Source organism: Cygnus atratus, chromosome 13 (assembly GCF_013377495.2).
Source record: "Cygnus atratus isolate AKBS03 ecotype Queensland, Australia chromosome 13, CAtr_DNAZoo_HiC_assembly, whole genome shotgun sequence".
NCBI classification, from domain to species: Eukaryota; Metazoa; Chordata; class Aves; order Anseriformes; family Anatidae; genus Cygnus; species Cygnus atratus.
The window spans coordinates 3391983-3410104 of NC_066374.1; the positions used below are offsets into that span (position 1 = coordinate 3391983).

Genomic DNA, 18122 nt, shown 5'->3' on the forward strand with positions numbered 1-18122 from the left:
CTTTTTGTTTCTCCCTTAAGTCTCTTGGCTGTCATCTTTTTTTATTCCCATTCATCAATGGTGTTGATGTTTCCAGTGCTCTGCCTCGTACTCTCCCTTCCATTTGATTTTCTGTGAAGTTAAAGCTCATTTCATCACTCAGTAAATATCTCCTAACAAATGCCCCCTACCACTCCTCTTTGAAACAAGTCATTTTTCTTTGTTTACCGTGACACTGGCCATCATGGCATCTTTCTCAAATGGTGCCAGCTTTCCTTTTTCAGCTGACAGACTCTAATTGCTGCAAAGATTTGTTAATTCCCTTTGGGAATCCTCCTGCTTCAATTGTCAGAGTGGCAAACTGTCAGACCTAGGCAAGCTGTAAACTGGCTTCAGAGCCGTGAGTTACAGTTCAGTGAGTTATAGAGCAAGAGCCAGAATTGCTTAGTTGAACTAAGTGCATCAAGCAATGAAGACTGAAAGGCACCTCTTTCCCATGAAGCTATCTGGCCACGAACACTTTCTAAATAAGAAAGCTTTCAACAACAGGCCCACTGTTTTCTTGGTAGAAGGCCCTGAAATCATTAGACTTGTTCATCGTTTACAAAGACATGGCCCTCATTTCGGATGGTAACATGCATTGCCCCTTGGTATGTACATGTACATGCAACAAAAAAAAGGAGCATCAGGGGACTGTATTCAGGCCAGAGGTGGCAGCTCCAGATGAGGGAATTTGGTTGTTGGATGTAGCCTTGCTCTCAGGAGCATTGCTGGCTCCTCCATGGGTTTGGGGGGAACTAGAAATGTGCATCTGTCTTTCAACATTAGTAAAATAATGAAGCATTTTTACACCACAGCTTCGAGAGACCTAGACACTTGTGAAAGACAATGCCCCATAACGTGCTTTAATACAATTTTCAGACTTCACTCTTAAGTGCTAGCTCTTCTGTAGCTCTTTGTATCAGCTGATCTCACAGCACCTTACAGACAGAGGTTAAGGACTGTGGTTAGCTCTTTATCCACTGGGACACCATGGCACAAGGAGAACTGATCTGCCCACGGTTATGCCAAAGACCAATGGCTCTGAAATCCCTGTGCTGCAGTCACTAGGTTTGACTCTCATTTGCTCCGGACTTCATCTAGTGGATGAAAATTAGTGTCAGTGTTTTTAACCTTCTCTAAACAGAATGTCCTGACAGATGGATAGTGGTCTGTGACCCCAAAATTCTGCATCTTCACCTGCAGAAGTAGAACCCGTACCCCACCCTGCAACTAGGATTCTGTCAGAACAGCTGTACAATGACACTGCTGAAAAAAAGCTTTTCTATCCATCCACTTACAGTCTCTGAGCATCTCCCTGTTAACACTTTTTTTTTCTTTTTTTGTCAGCTTAGCCCATACCTGAAAACGTCAAATTACTCTTTTTGTTTTTTCCAGAGGGAAAAAACAAAACAACAAAATCCACAGGGGTCTATGGGCACGCTGTCCTCAGTCTTTCGCAAAGAGGGCTGGTGAAGAATACCTGAATAACAGTATTGATGACTGATGCAGCAGAACCTAGCTCAGCCCCATCGATGTAGAGAGACACAGGACTCAGTTTTAACATTTCCTGAGACAGCATGGAGAGGCCTGCTCAGATTCGTATGGATGGGACAGAGGCATCAGCCAGAAGAAATCCATGATCCTGGAGACAGTCACTTTCAAGAGCTAGTTACATAAATGCAAGATGGGCTAATCATCTCAAGAGGCTCAGGAATCAAACAGTCTGTCCTGTCCACTTTTGACAAGGCCATTTTACCCAGGCCTTGCTGGGCACACGTATAGTCCCGCTTCTGATGCCCAAAGCATGTTGGAAGGCACTTGAAGAATTAACCTCCTTGGTCTCAGTACACCAAGGTGGTCTTTCAGCTGGACCTGTTCTAGCTATCTTGTATAAAGCACTAATCCTGTTGCCTGGACTGACATCACACTGTCTATATAAACAGAAAAAGATCTTCATCCTGTGCTGTTCATTTGTTTCTACAAACAACATCACCAGTCCCAAATACTATTTTGACTTTCTTCCATCAGCAACCAGAAAAATAACTTCAAGTTGAAACTACCACTAAAGAAAAGAAACCGTTTTGTTCTGTCTTGGTCATGACCAGCACCTTGTGTGTGGTAAACGCACCTCTATATAGCTTTTCTCTGGTTGTGGATTGTCTTAGCTTGAGGAGACACCTTCTGGACTAACTTTATACCTTATTTACTTGGCTATCTTTTCTTCCTTTCTCTAAAAACAATTCTGCCTCTACTATAGTCAAAGACAACTCTCCAATTATCCTGAATGGATGTGGGGTGCCACTGAGGTCAATGGCAAAATACACCCGTGCTTTTACTACAGTAAAGAGGGCTCATACTGTAAGGTCCATACCATGCCCCTGTAGAGAGGGTGCAACTTCCAGGGATGGCTGTCACTGGAACAATGTCTCTTTAGGGACTCAGCATGGTGTTACAGAGCAATTTCACCAGGTTTTATTTGACTTGCAGTAAGACCAGCACTGAGCTCAACGACATGAAAAAGCAAACACAAGGCATCCTATAAAATGTCATCAGTATCCATTTCAATAACAGGAAACTAACACTTTTATACCAGTATTTCCTATTAGAAATGCCTGGGTGTAACACTGTTTTGCTGTAAGCACAATTTTTGGTCCTAACTCCCTTTATTCCTTTCAAAAGCACTGTTCAAGGAAATGAGAGAAATAACATCTAGACTGTGTGTGATTCTTCACATGCATATTTGTGTTAGCTAAATGAGAAAGGGAGATGTGGAAGTTCTTTTCTAAGTAGAATTATTTTTCTGTTGCCTATGAAAATAACAGAGTTAAGTGTTTCCACATTCTGACAAGACTGTAAATAGTGTGCAGATACAGGAAACACAGACAATGGTAAGCAAAAGCTATTTCCATCTCCCTCTGCAGAGCAGACCAAGGTAGAATTCCATTACCAAACTCTTTCAAAATTACTTCAAGGACTAGAGACTGGGTTGGCTATCTAGCTGGTAGAACTGAATTAACTCAGGGGGGACTTCAACTCAGAAATTTCAGAATATAAATGTTTTACAAGTGACAAAAATCCTAACACTCAAGAATTTTGCTGCGTTGCCCTCATGTTCTACAGTCAAGACCATCACTGAAGGTATGAATATGAAATAAATCAGTCTCTCAGTGCTTGGAGGATTGCTTTAATTCCCTCTTAATGATTATGTGTCTGAAATAGGTGTTTTTACTGTTTTATATGCAAATCTGTTAGAATATACTGGATATTGAATAAATAAACGCAAATTTCAAAGAAACAAAGCTCTGTACCACTTTAAGAGTCTCCCCAGTTTGTTTTTAAATACCGTATTATTTTAAAACAATATAGTCTTAGTGATTCAATTAATCTCTGAAAACACTAAAGGCAGCCTCATGAGGGAAATTAGACAGGGTTTTTATAGCAGAATTAATATGGCAAATCCTCATATCCTGTGGTGTTTTATGTGCTTGTAAAAGTAGAAAAAAATATAAAAAGTAAACTCTGGAGTATACAGTGGAATTACTATCACGTGCTCCAGGATCTCTCATAAGGTCTGGAATTATTATAGTATATTGAAACTAATTCCTAATTCATTCCAGTTCAGGAAAGCCTTCTGACCAAACCCAAGCTTACATCTCGTGAAAAATCAACAGGAGTAAAGCATGTACTAAAATTTAAGCATGTCTTTAACTTCTTTCCTGAATCAGGGCTGTACCTATATTTAAATGACTAAGGTATGACGCCTGTGCATTGTTTCCCTTTGTATTCAAATCTATCTTAGGGATCCTACAAAGCCAAAGATACCTAGTGGTGAATGTACTCTACATTCCACATGCATTTCTGTACAAGAACTCATGCAATATTGGCATTAATACAGACTTAACTCTATGTTACAGCTGAAATGCTCACTGACTTCTACTGCCCAGGCATTTCTACCTAGAAAATTGCTTTTTAAAACTTGGGAGTTTGACCTCATACCCTGTTTTCTTTGTGGCGTTTGCTGGTTTGAATGGCTATTTTTCCCACTGAAGATTCTTTTTTCTTCTTCTTCTTTTAGGCCTTTTCAAGTTCCCTTGCTAGTCCCCTGAAGGAATTATTGGGCTCAGACCTGCCCCAGGATGATACTTCTGCAAACAAAACTCCACTCCCAAGGCAGCACTCACAGGATCAGGTTTTAGATATGTCACTGGGTACAGCCCAGGAAGGCCTAACATTCTTTAGCATGCTCTACAAGGAAGAGCATCTTTAAATAACCAAACACTACTTGTGGCAGGAAGAAAAAGAACCACCTCTCAACAACCATCTTTCCATCCAAAGGTTCGTTTGCCCTTTGGCATCCTGCTTTATCTTATACAAACTGAACTCATGGATTTTGGATGAAAGCACATTTTGGACTCTTTTCATACCACCATCAGCTCTAGCACTTCAGTCTGCTTATGGATATCAAAGATTTAGGTTTTCCTGGTGGATCTGTGGTGAGTGTCCTATACTGAAGAGTAAGAGAACCTAAATCTACTTTCATGGCTGGTCTCCTGGGTTAGTAAGGACTCACAGGAAGGTGGCAGGACATGATGTCCCTGGCTGTGAAGGGAACAGCCTGTGTCACTAAGTGACACCTCCGACTGGAGTTCAAATCCATCATCTCTTAACAGGCAGTCATGACTACTAGTCAGGGTCCCTGGAAGGGCAGAGCCTGGGGAAAGGCTCAGATTTCCATCAGCAGAACAGAGGTGAGGGTAAAAGCATGTTAAATTATTTGTCTCACTAAAGCTTTTGTTAAGACAAAAGCTCTAATGAATAATATTGTTGGTATAACCTTGGCCTTCGATATCCTGATACTTTAAAAGCCATATTTTCTCAAGACTGGTGTCTACAGTAGCACCTAGCAGATTAAACAGCCAAAAATTAGCACCCATAACCAAATCTGCACCCAGAACAGTTGAGCACCTTCTGTTAGAGGATCTGAAAGCACTTGACAAATGTTAACCAACATTTGGACTCACACCCCCCAGTGAGGTAGAGCAGTATTATCCCCGTAGGGATGGATAGACCTATTGAGGCACAGGGTTACTGAGAGACCTGCCCCTGTCCAGACACTAAATCTAGGAGTGCCAAAGCTCGAATGAAGGCGTCCTGACTACTGCACCTACGCTTGGTCCACAATACCATCCTTTCCCCCACACACTCCAGGGCTTCAACATGAGCCTCTAGCCTTTTGAACTGAAACCAGGATGCTATATACAACAGGTGAAATGTTCATTTAGCAGTCGCATAGTCAGCAAATTAGTCAATTAAATGAAGTTATTTGTGGGCACCAATGATTTCTTGTGCAAAACTCTGTGTGTAAATGATCATGCACTAAAACTACAGGGTGCAAATTTGGTGCATAACTCTTACCCCATGGTAATTCACGATTCTGTCCTCTCTCAGATGCATCTTTTTTAAGTTGCCTTATATGTATCATCACATATAAAGACACAGCCTGCACAGATTGTTTCATACCAGCAGTGCAAGCAAACAAAATGTGGAGTGGCTTTCTGAACAACCCAGCATTCATATAGCATCAAACATCACAACATTATAATTCATTCTAATCACAAGGGGTTGCAAGAGAATAAGGAGTAGGTGTATACATTGAAACAAAGGCAAATAGAGCAACAAAGAAAGATTTGATTGCACGGATTTCATTTAAGTAAAGTTCTGTAATAATCAGTTTTATCGAAAGCTTATTCCATGAGAGAGAGGCAATGCCAGCTAGCCTATGACAAAGCTTCGGCGTAGCAAAAACCACCAGCCCTGCATGAATAGATGAACTTTGCATTCTGTAGGAGTCATTACTGATTAATAAAAGCGAAAGGTTTCTCTAAATACAATAAGTTTGCTTTTGTCAGATAGAAGAGTTTCTTAAAATACGTGTTTTTGAACACCACAAAGTTCTATTTGTTATATAAGTAGAGAATCTGGCCATAGTTATGAATACTGAAGTGTAAAAAACCAAATACGTAGTCTTAAACATTACAAAAACTATCAAAACATTCAATATTTTGAATTAACGTTTTTTCCCCTACAAGTGTCTGTTTTGGCAGTGATGACAAGTTTTCTAAACTGATTTGTTGTTATTAGTGTTCTGCAGTTGTTGGTTGGTTTTTTTTGTACATTTTTCTGAATGTGTTTTTTTAAACAAAACAAAATTACCAGCTTTTATAAAAAAGAAGGAGCTTGAATCCTTACTCCCAAAACACAGATACAAGGTTTTCCTTTATAAAAAGAGTATTTTTTTTTTGCTATAAAAAGCGACCTATAGGATGTCAGACCTGAAAACAAATTTTCACAGTGTTTTCAGTGTTGGCTGTTCACAAGGCATTACTGTTATAAACAGAGATAGAGAGATACCATAGGGTAATTATAAAAATTTGTTACCAGCTAATAGTGTCTTTGGACCATATGTGAAAGCTGTTCGACTCCAGAAACTCTGCTGACTTTTTTTTTATTTTTATTTTTTTGATTAATAATTTAACAACTCCCAGTATTTCAATATCTGAAGAATCGCTATTGCACTAACCTTACTTAGCATCTCATACAATCATTCCTAATCTCGTCCAAGCTTCTGCTGGCATATTAAGCATGAAACTAATAAGTCATTTCCCTTCCTGCCCTGTAACAACAAAAACAGTACTAGTTAGTATGCAGGTGTTAAAATCAGAGCTGCAAATGAAGAGCAGGTGAGCAAGCAAACGTTGGCAGTTTGGACAGATAAAGAATAGAATGTGCTTTACTTGAGCTTACAGATTGGTCAGCAAGAGATTGATTTGCACCATACCAGGGGGAGCTACTTTACTATCATTAGGAAAATTACGTATTTGCAGCAGAAGAAGAAATAATAGAAGAAAATGGGAAATGCACAAGGATTGTTGGCATACTGGCCCAAAATTGCTGGCAATATCCATTTTGCATCCCTATTAGAAGAATGGTATCCCTCTATCTCTATAGACTGGCAAGTGTTGGTTTGTGGCACAGAGGATAAATCACAGAAAAAAAACGACATATAACTGTGTGTCCTTTGTCTGATCTGAAAGCACCAGTCACCTATCTGCTTATTTTGGCAGAAGTACTCTACTGTATCTTAAACATAGCTCACAATATGGACAATTAACTTCGTGTCGCTTTACATGGAATCTCCAAGGGAATCAGAGTCATCCAAAGACAGAGGCAGATACAAGTCCTGTAGGAAGAAAGAAAAAAATGTTAACTCACACAATCAGTTTCTGCTTTTGGTCATGCACAAGGAGACAGTCAAGTGGTCCAGTTCTGTGCAGCTCAAAGGGACAGGGTAGAATTCTCATGCATTGGTTACTGGATAGTTATCCAGTTAGTTCAAGGCAAAAATCAAGACAGGTTGCACAGTGGAGCAGGTGCACCTTGGTACCAAAAGAAAGATGACTGTTTAATGAAAAGTTTGAGAAGAATTTTTTTACCACTTCTGGATCAATGTGTCCATTGCAGTACATGCGTGAAAGAGCAGAATCTTTCCTTAAATAGGTCTGTCTGAACTTAAGTCCACAATAACAAGTCTTACCTTTATTTGACAGCTACCCTTAGGACAAATCTCTAGGAATATCACCTTCTGTGATGTATTCTTTATTTTACACCATTTCTGATTGTTCAGAAGGGTTAAGAACATAATCCCAAGTATATTCATTGGATCAAACACTGAATATAAAACTTTTTCAAGGGTCTCTTTCTGGGTATCCATCTTATTCCACTTCTTTGAAGCTGTGTGTGGAGCTAGGTATACCACCTTCCTAAGGACTAAAGCTCTCTTTGGACTTTTTTGAACCTTGACACCCCCCCCACACACACACACCCTCCCCCTGGAATAACTGAGCAAAATGAAGCAAAGCACAAATACACAGAAAGGGAATTCACAGCCATCTTGATATAAGACAAGGTAGAATATGACTTCGTGGTGAACTCATTCTAAGCATTTACCATTTGAGCTTTAGGGGAAAAAGAGAAAAGTGATTTCATCATAAGTGGAAAATTGCTCCTGGGAGGAAAACAATGATGCATGAATATTCTGGGAACCTAAAATGCTACATTCGTGTTTTCTGATTGGCTTAATTTAGCTCATAGATGGATTGGCTTTGCCCTCAGCAGTCACCATCTATTATAAATGTTCTACGGCCTTCACTGGAAAGATCCTAAGTCAGCCAGCTGAAAACGTACATAAAACGTTCCAGGTGAGCTTTACTCATCTTTACTAGAAAGCCAATCCTAATCTCCAAAGCCCTGAATGAAATAGTGTTCAGAAAGTATTTTAGGTCCTTGGTTGCTGAAGCAAGGGATGCAGTTTACAGCACTACTTTCATTGAAATACACACAAGCAATTGCTGAGTGCAGACCATGGGCTTGATTCTGTTCTTGATTATAAATTAATAATAAATTTAAAAGCACTGTGTTAAAATTGGTGCACGTCCTTAGACTTTAGGCTAAGCAGCTGAGACCAGAGTGAAGTCCTGGGGAAAACACTTATTTCATCTGGATTAAGCTATGCCTTTGTTAAAGGAAGGATGAGTGACTACAGCCTCTCCATATGTTGGGAATATTTTAAGGATCTGATTTTTGAGAAGCCAAAAGTCCACCCCAGGCTCCCCCAATACCATTCAGTCCCATGTCCAAAGTCCTTATGCTAGAGGTATAATCCAAAGCCCACTGGACTTCTGGGGATTCTTCACATTGACTTCTCTGTGCTTTGTGCCACCATCGTAACAACTGCAGTCCAGCTTCTGCTACCACTCCTCGCTTTGAGATAAACCGTAATCCTCAAACAAAATCAGCTCAGCTTGTGCAATCTAGCTCACAGGGGATGGCATGTGGCTAGCTGACTACAAAACCTCACCACCACCAGAATTTTTTAATTACTCTTCCAGAATTTCAAGGCAATGCTTTTAAAATCATGCTCAGGCTGAGGTACATTCTGATTACTAAAGCAGAAATCCCACTGACCTTCACTCGTACTTAAGTTTACATCCAAATTCCAATTTTTATATCAAGCAAAGACTGTTCAAAGAGGAGAAAAGCAACACTGTGGCTACTACAGAAATGAGAAAGCCCATGAAAATGACAGACTGGACTCAGTGCAGAACAATACCAAATAACAGCACCATGAAAAGCTGTGACTACTTCTATAAACTTTAAGTAAATCAATAAATGAATAATCTATGAGCCACCACAAGTTTACTGATCTCATTAGGATGCCATGCTACATGTCAGACACCCCGGATGTTACCAGAAAAAACAGTTACTGTATCAGAACACAATTACTCCATGGGCAGTAAAAAATCACTTATTTCCTGTAGAACAGAGCATAGCCTTAAATCATTTTTAACAATTCTGGAGAACTGTTTAGTGATTTCTTAGAGCTTCAGTTACATTTGCATTTCTTCTGCTGCTTATTGGACCAGATTTGCCAACACTTAAGGCTTTTCAAGAGAGGTACACTTATATAAAGATCATGCCTATCAATAACTTGTGAACTTTTCTAAATGCTGATACAAGCTCAGGGTTATCTTTTCTGATCCATATGGATGATCTCCAGCACACATTAATAACTCCAATGGAAGGAATAGGTCAATGATTTATTGTTCATCTTCTTGCTATAGACCAAAGTAACAATCCTTTTAGGTAACGGGCCAAATTCTCCACTATTTCAACTTAAGGAGTTGTGCTTCAAGAGAATATGGACTTTACTTAAATGCCTTACACATCTGAGTAGACCGAGGAAGAAACTGATTTAGTAAGGTATAAGAAACGTAATACCTTGTGCTTACGGAGGCTCCCTGGGCTGGTAGGTGTGGAGATCGGGGACTGCTTGGATTTGGGTGTAGACAGCTGACTGCTTGAGGTCCCATTTGCTGTCAGAAAATAAGACAGAAGCTAGTAATCTCACAAGCAAAAGAAAGATCATTTCTGTCCTTTGGGGAGCTGGAAGATATCCAAACAGTCAATACAGAAATGCTATTGTTTATTCGTGTTAGGCAGAAGAAAAAAAAAGTACATATATGAAGAGCATGGGTATTCAACTGACCTAAGGCGTTCAACTATTCAGGATACTCAGCTGTAAAAGACTGTGAAATACAAAGGAGCAATATTTTACAATACAAATATTCACCAAATTGATCCAAGACATACATCAATTCTGTGCTCTCCAACAGTTTAACACAATTGAAACCACATGGTACTTAAAGGCATGAGTGGAGACCAGAGGCTGCAGATATCCTGGATCCAACACAAGAAATGTTAGAGTCAAATATACATATTGCAAATTAGATAAACAGCTGCCTGGAATGCCCTGGATGTCGTTAGCTGTGGCTGGGACTAAATGACCAAAAAAGACCTTCCAAAGCCCTGGGATAAGCATGGGGTGATATGTCCCTCTTGCCCTCTCAGAGATCAGAATCTGGCCTTTCTGGTTGCTCTGTTTATTCACTTTGTTTTGAAGAAAACATAGTTACTCTCCGTGTTTCTTGTCATTAAAAACCAGGTCCATTTAAACTAAAGAGCTTTAGGAAGGGTGCTTCTGTGAGGCCTTCACAGACCCAGCTTGTACTCAAAATGAAGGAGCCCAGGTCTCTGTCAGAGTCATTATGTATTTATCGGACTAAAAAGGAACCTAAGGAAATAACATATTGTGCACAAAAATGAAGGCAAACAAAATGGAATCAGGATAAATTATTTTCTTCCTACCATTGATGTCCTTTGAAGAAAGCTAATGTCTTCGATAATTTCCAAGTGTCACCCTACGTATTTCATAAAGACATACTTACTCCAAGCGAACTTGGTCCTTCATGTGCTGTGTACCAACTCCAGGGACACAGAGCCTCACCCTGCTCCTGTTACCAGGGGTTATAAACATACAGCTCCATCAGCACAAGCAGCATTTCTTGGGGGAAGGAAATTCCAACTCATGCTGTCTACGTCAAAGTATATTACCTTCCCCAGTCTTTTCTTTTTGCAATCCAATCAGCAGCAAGCTGGAGGCCTTATCAGCATTAAACTACACATCCCAGTCAAATGTACAGAACGTGACATTTCCAAAATCTACTCCAGATGTTAATATATTCAGCACAAGCCACAAAACTAAACCCCAAATATTTTGATTGTCATTTCCTTAAATGGCAGTAATGTTGCCTACCCTCCAGTTAACTATACACGTTCCTACCCCTTTAAAGAAAGTATTTTTACTTGTGTTGATGTTTCACAAAGAAAGACAAGCTTATCATGACCCAGGATTGCTGTCCTGCTCTCTAAGTGCCTGCTACCTCTGTGCATCATTACTCTAGCTACAAAGGCACATGCACAGGAAGATAGAGGACTTCAGCATATGGCACTTACACTTTCAATTGTAATAGCTGAATATGCAAATTAGATACTTGCAATTAAGCAAGTATTTGAGTGTCTGGAGGAGACCTAAAAAATGCATAAGTATCATACAGTAACAACAATGTATGCAACTGTATTTTTAAAAGCAAAAAAATCAGGAGTAACTGATAAAGGTGTACCTATGAAAAGCAGAGCAGCAAGATATGTACCTGAACCCACCTTGCAGCTTCTTTTCATCTCCACTGCCATGGAAAGTGGATGTGAGAATTTGGAATCTCTGCTCTGCATCTGTGCTAGGCTGGGGAAGCCTGCCTGGGCTGTGAGACCAGTGAGCTGCCTCTCAGTGCTGCAGTCCTGCCCCTGGTGGTGCTGGGCCAAGCTGAATTTAATTCTCATGTGAACACATTCCCTTCCTCAGGTCTACACACACACTGCAGCCAGCGGGGCTAAAATGTGTCTGGCCTTTACATCAGTGCTTTGTTGCAGAGTCTGGTCCCAACCATGCAGGTATATGATTAACCTTGAGTGCATTACTTTGGGGGGCTGCTGTATGGGGACAGTTAAGCATAAGCTCCATTAAACACCTCTAATGCTCAATGGCAGAGCCTGGCTTGGCCTCAGGACTGCAGGATGCCCCACTCCAGGGCTCAGCCCCAGGCTTCAGACCTGGCTGAAGGGGCGCGGCCTGCTCAGCCCTTCCTAAGAAGGGCTCCACCTTGTACAAACCATTCAGTATTTAAATAAAAATAAATCACTGGAGCCAGGACCAAACAGATATTTCTTACATGTCATGTGAGCAGTTATGTTCCTTCTTCCTTATCCACTGATGAGCAATTCCATATTGGAACTTTTTTTTCTTTTTTTTTTTTTTTTTCACTACAGCCATAGACTTCCTGCTATAACTTTTGGCTTCATTCAAGTTTTTCTAGTTGCAAAAATATTCATGAGAGACTAAAATCTATAATTTGTTTTTTGAATTAATTTTTGGTTGGGTTTTAGGTCTTCAGAATCTACCTCATTATTCTCTGGGGTAGCAGCATAACCCTTGCTTTAATGCCTCGTTTCTGTTACCTTCTTGGGAGAAAGAGGGAGGCAGTTAAGGTTTGTAGTATCACTTAAATTTGAATGCATGTTTAAACGAACATGTGCTGTAAGCCACAGGACAAAGGAGGAGCTTGTTAAAGCAGCTCAGATTTAACCGATTCTTAGTGAGGTACCTTTGATGTAGAAGGCACTATTGGGAAGAGGCTATTCATCACAGAAAGCTTTTTTTTCCCATTATAAATGCATCTTAACAAGAAAACAAATATTGACTAAAACATGGTAAAAGTAATGATTTATAGATAATTGGGGCATAAAGTGCCTCTTAACCTCCCTGTTCCAACTCAGGCCATTCTTTATTGACTGGAAGAAAAACTAGTTAGGGAAATCCAGCAACTGTTACACACTGCTCCCTGCTCTGCGACAGGCCACTTTTCACTTTGCTGCAGTTCTACGGAGTGAGCTGCCCTTGAGATTGGTGAGGAAAAACATAGAGTTCACTATTTGCCATGTAATGAAGGCAATTCAGAAAAAAAACAAGTGACCTTAGTTTTTTATTAAAAAAAATGTACTAATATAATCCTTATTAGCTGGAATCCATCTCTATTTTCTAAAACGCCTCTTTCTTTATTTCCAGTTATCACTGATCCTGAGGCAGGAAATAATCCTTCCTAAGATGAAAAATGCCACCTAACTGTACAAAGAACCCAAATTTTCCTTCTACAAACAGGAAGACTGAGATAATGGCTAACAGTCAGTATGCAGCGAAAGGATGTAATTGCTGCAGGGAAGGACAGAAATTCCCTAATACAGTGAGACTTTTAAGTGCTACAGTAGGGATGTTAATATTTTATGAGCACCAATAAAAAACAGATGTGACATCCAAATCAGAAATCCAGCAAGACGGATGTGTATCATTACAGACGCTCACATAGAGTTTTGCAGCAGGAGCAACAATTAAGAAGCCCAGTTTAATTTTCTCTGTCTGCCAATGAAGAATAGTGTTCATAATCAAACTTGCATACACTTCTTTGGAACTCAAATGCAACAAAACAACAAGAGGCAGAGAGCAGATCCCAGGTAGTGTATAACGCTGTTGCTCCACTGAAATCTGCTGATGACTTATGGTAGCTGAGAATCCCACATAAGCTTGGCTATTGGAAACCACTATTTATAACCATCTTTCATTTGAATTCTTCTTTCTTTCTTTCTTTCTTTTTCTTTCTTTCTTTCTGTCAGTTTATTGTTTGCATATTGTATGTCATTGTATTTGCTTTGCAACCTCAATTTGCTTTAAAGCTCCTCTGTGCATACGACATATCCTTTAATTGCATGAACACGTTACCTTTTTTCAAAGGATCTGTGCCTCCTTCAGTGCACAAGACAATTTGTACTTGGGAGATAAATAAGGTTTGTCCAGCAAATGAGAGGGAGTATGGAGAATATAGCATCACATCATGTTTGAGGTGGCTATGAGAGATCCAGGTAAACTGAATTCTCTGCCTGCCTCTCCCCAGATATTTTAGCCAAACTTCTCATATGCAATTGTTCCTTGAGTGCTGCTCAGGTTTGCTTGGCTGACTCAGGCTCTAGATCTGGATTTCCAGCAATGACAAAGCACTAAGACCTCTAAATGAGGTTAGTAAGGTCCATCTTTAGAGTTCACATTTCTATTGATGAACAGAACAGGAAAAAGCAGGGCCAAAAGATTACAGTAAGTGCTAAAAATCTGTGGAGATACCTATATCTCTCCCGCTTAGGAAAATAAAGCTAACACTGCTTGCTCCATCAGGGTTTCCACAGTTCTGTGGATGACTTCCTAGTGTGGGGAGGACATGCTCCTACACCACAGGAGAGCAAAAAAAAACGTGAAATATTTGGATAGTCCAGGGCAGGGTTTGAAGAGACACCAAGAAAATAAGAGAGGCAACAGCCAGAACAAGGAGAGCATAAAGCAAATGTAGAAATAGCAGCTCATTTACCAAATACGAGCCATCCTGCCCTCCAGATCAGAAGAGCCTGCAGAAAACATATTGACTCCATTGTAGCATTTATTCAGGAGTGGAAGAATTCAGATTGCACAGGCATCCTTCACTCAGGCACCTCCCAACTTCCAAGCACTCGGCTCTGCACTGTTGGTACCCCTTTCTCACTGCATTTTGTGAGGGTGATCTGTCCACTGGATGCGTACTGCGGATTGTCAGCTAGCAGAACATAAGTAAGTGCAAGTGCTATAACAAGCTGCTCTATCTTCTGTGCAATCCAAAAGACATCTGCTGCCTTTTTAACACATTCATAGATAATGACCCCAGGGAGCTAGATCTGCCATCACGACAGACTGACATTCTGTATCTGTTTTGCTAATTGCTGCTGCTCTGTGAATATGCTTTTGTTCCTCTATCCAAACCCTCCCATCAGAGGAGTAAGACATTAAAGTCCTGTAGCAGTGCCTCAGAGCCTTGCTCATAGGGTCCCTGAGCCAAATCAAGGCAAAACTGGGGAAAAGACATCTTCAAATTTCAGCTCAGGTACCTGTGGCTCTGGACTGAGGGACTAAGATCATGCTGGATTTAAAACTTTCCTACCACAGCATATGCACATACAATTAAACTCTTGTTTATTATGTGAGCTACTCTAAGATACATTCAGATTTTTATAACAAAGAAGTAAGGGCAAATGACATCATCATTTTCACCCCATGTTCTTCACCTGAGATTTAGCTCTGTCTTTCCTTTGATTTGACTTTTTATTGGAGCAGTCTGGTAAAGAAATCCTTAGTCCTAATTTTCCCAAACTTCATGCTGACCTTACCCATTTGAACTTCATGGAACCTATATGACACCTTTGTCCATCCTCCTAGACAATACCAGATGGCTGCCTCATATCCACCATATCTTTGAATTACCATTGGGTTTTCTCAATTACGCCAGCACATAAACCCATCTGTGAGTTGCTGTGGCAGGACACAGAAGCAGGAACACAGAGCCGTATCTCCTCATGACCAGTCTTTTTCTGTCATGCCAGGAGTAGGAACTGGATGTTTTTCTGCAGGTATAGCTTAGTCTGATTTTTATTGCCCTAAGCTATGTCATTTAGCAAAGCTGACTTCATGGAAAGAAACATAGAGGCTGGAAAGGACCACAAAAGCTTTGTAATTCTAATTCTGTGCACTGAATTGCAAGCAGGTGTATTTGGGTCACCCTCAATAGAGATCTGTCTAAATTATTTTTTTAAAGCACCAAGTCTGACAGGGACTCACAAACTCCCTAGGAGACCTGTTCCAGTGAATAAGATCCATATGATGGGAAAGTATTCTAATGCATAATCTATATGCCCCTTATTAAAAATTAAACCAATGTCCTGTCCTGTCCCTTATGAGCACACAAGAAAATTGATCCTTATCCTCTTTTTAATACTTCAAATGCACTCGGAGAGTATTAAATTGTGCCTACCCAGTCGTCCTTTTTTCTGACCTGAATCAGTCCATTTCCCTCGACTTTTCCTCCAAGAGTCGTTTTTGAACCTTAGGGATTTTCTTCTGGATTTTCTCTAGTTTGCCTACACGTTTCTTAGCATGTTCTGTCCGTACCATAACGGAGCAATCATTGTGGTGCCTGAAGAAATAGCTGGATCAAAACAGAAATACACTGGCATAGCTAAGAAGGTTTATATATGGGTTGGGGGGTTAATGAGATAAGGAAGAAAGGATTCCCCTTGGGAAAAAAAGGATTGTGGTCTGTTACCATCTGGTTGTAGCAAGACACTTCTTCATTCTTCATTCATTCATCCCATCTTCATCCATTCATTTCAGTGACTGTATGGTAAATGAAGAGATAAAAGTACCATGCCAAGAAAACAGTGTTTAACATGTTTCTGTGGATTAGCTACTTCATTTTTTGAATATCGTTGGAGCTGAAGGGCTCTGGCTGCGTAGGGGGAATTGAGCTTTTCACATCAAGGCCATGACATGTCTAGGCAGGAGGCAAATTGCCTCCAGCAGAAGGTAGCAGCTTGACTGGTGAATTCGAATCACTGCAGCTGGAGCTGGTATTCTCTGTGCAGCTGCACTTCTGTGCATAGGCTTTCGTCCTGATGTTTTTTAACAAAATGTTTTGTTTGTGTCTTCTGTTGCTCCATGTTAATCCTTGTTATCTTGGAATGGGATCTGACCACTTACATACTTGGGTGGCTCATTACCAGGATGGCTGTAACAAGACAACCAAAGAAAACGTTACAATTCACATCTAGCTGGTGATAAGACCAATTAAATGGCTTTGAAACTTCTTCCTTTTCAGTGCTGGATTTACAAACTTTTACATATATTTCCTTCTGTATTCTTCTATTATTCTGACTCGGGTGGCTCCAGAGACCACAGTCAGGAACAAAGTTTTCAGTGCCATCGGGGGAAACTGAACTCCAGCCAGCAGTACCCTCTGTGTCTCTCGCAGAAAGCTAGTTATACCAGGTCCTATGTTTCTCATTGAGATGTAGATCACTAAATCCGTAGCCAAAACCAAAAGGAGCAAAGGCTAGCAATGAATGTAGATCAACTGGCACAGAAGGCAGATCCCTACACTTCTAGGCTGACAAATCAGCTTACATGGGAATCTACACAGTCTGTGACGATGGCTTTCACAGCGTAAGGCCACACAGTTGTATTAATTCACCTGCATAATCCTGCAGCATGATTGAATGACTGAAATGAACATGTTAGTGTGCAGGTCAGTGAAGCAGTCTTTGACCAGCTGGAGGGTTGACAGTGTCCTGGCTACTGTGTGCTGTGTGGCTTGCTTCTGTTGGAAGTCTGGAGTATATATTGACATCACTCTGCTGATGGAGATGTCTCTTGTCTCTGGAAATCTGAGAGCTGGTAGCTTTTGTTTTAGCAATATTATTTTACAAATGCTTTCAGAATACACTGATTTTTTTTTCAGAATACACTCTTTTTTCTTTTTTTTATCCAGAAATAGCCCCAAATAAAGAGTCTGAAAGCTCTTTTTTTTTTTTTTGCGTGATTCCATGTGTAGGTTACACAGCTTTGTATACACATTGGTATTACTCTCTTGGACAATCCACTGGTAAAGAAGGCTTGATCAGCTCAAATGATGTACCCAAAGCCATGGAGAGAGTCAGTGGAGGAGACTGGAATAAAACACAAGTCCCCAAATACCCCAGCATGTGTGGAGGATAGCTGCTGCTATTTGGGCACAAAGCATTTCCACAGCTTTAAAGGAGAAGTGTTTTATTTACGCTGACACACAAAGATTAGAAGTGGAGTGAGCAACAGTGACTGGTGGGGGAAACGTATGAAATGTTGTCATGCTGTCAATGTTACATCCCCAAAATTAGCAACACTACCAGGCTGTGCTGAAGCAGGTTTTTTCTGTTCCCCCTGTGCTGTAACAGCAATGTAGTACTTTTGTCTGCTATCTACTGGCATCAGAGCTGTTGCCAAGGAGTGAGGCACAGCTGTGCATGCACAATCTGCCCTAAGCCTTAGCTGCCTGTGTGGGCACCGCATGTGCACTGGCAAATGCTACTGACCACTGTCCAGATGTAAATTCACTGTATTCTCTTTTTTGCTGCTGATAAATCATGCACCATTTTCCCAGCTGTTTTCATGGGAAAACAGAGTGAGAAATGAAAGAAAGTAACATCCT

At 40.4% G+C, this 18122-nt stretch overlaps 1 protein-coding gene across 5 annotated transcripts in view; it reads right to left on the bottom strand.

The window, feature by feature from the left end:
- Positions 1-1369: 1369 nt before the first annotated feature.
- The window catches only part of DCX (doublecortin), a 79626-nt gene continuing 62873 nt past the window's right edge, over positions 1370-18122 (bottom strand). For 3 of the 5 annotated variants that reach the window (XM_035541569.2, XM_035541566.2, XM_035541567.2), the window contains exons 6-7: positions 9856-9953; positions 1370-7261 (exon numbers count right to left, since the gene is read on the bottom strand). In XM_035541569.2, coding sequence (XP_035397462.1) covers positions 7205-7261; positions 9856-9953 — 155 coding nt within the window. In that variant the 3' untranslated portion in view covers positions 1370-7204. The remainder of the gene's footprint in view (positions 7262-9855; positions 9954-18122) is intronic. The other 2 variants (XM_035541570.2, XM_035541568.2) reach the window with 1 other exon arrangement.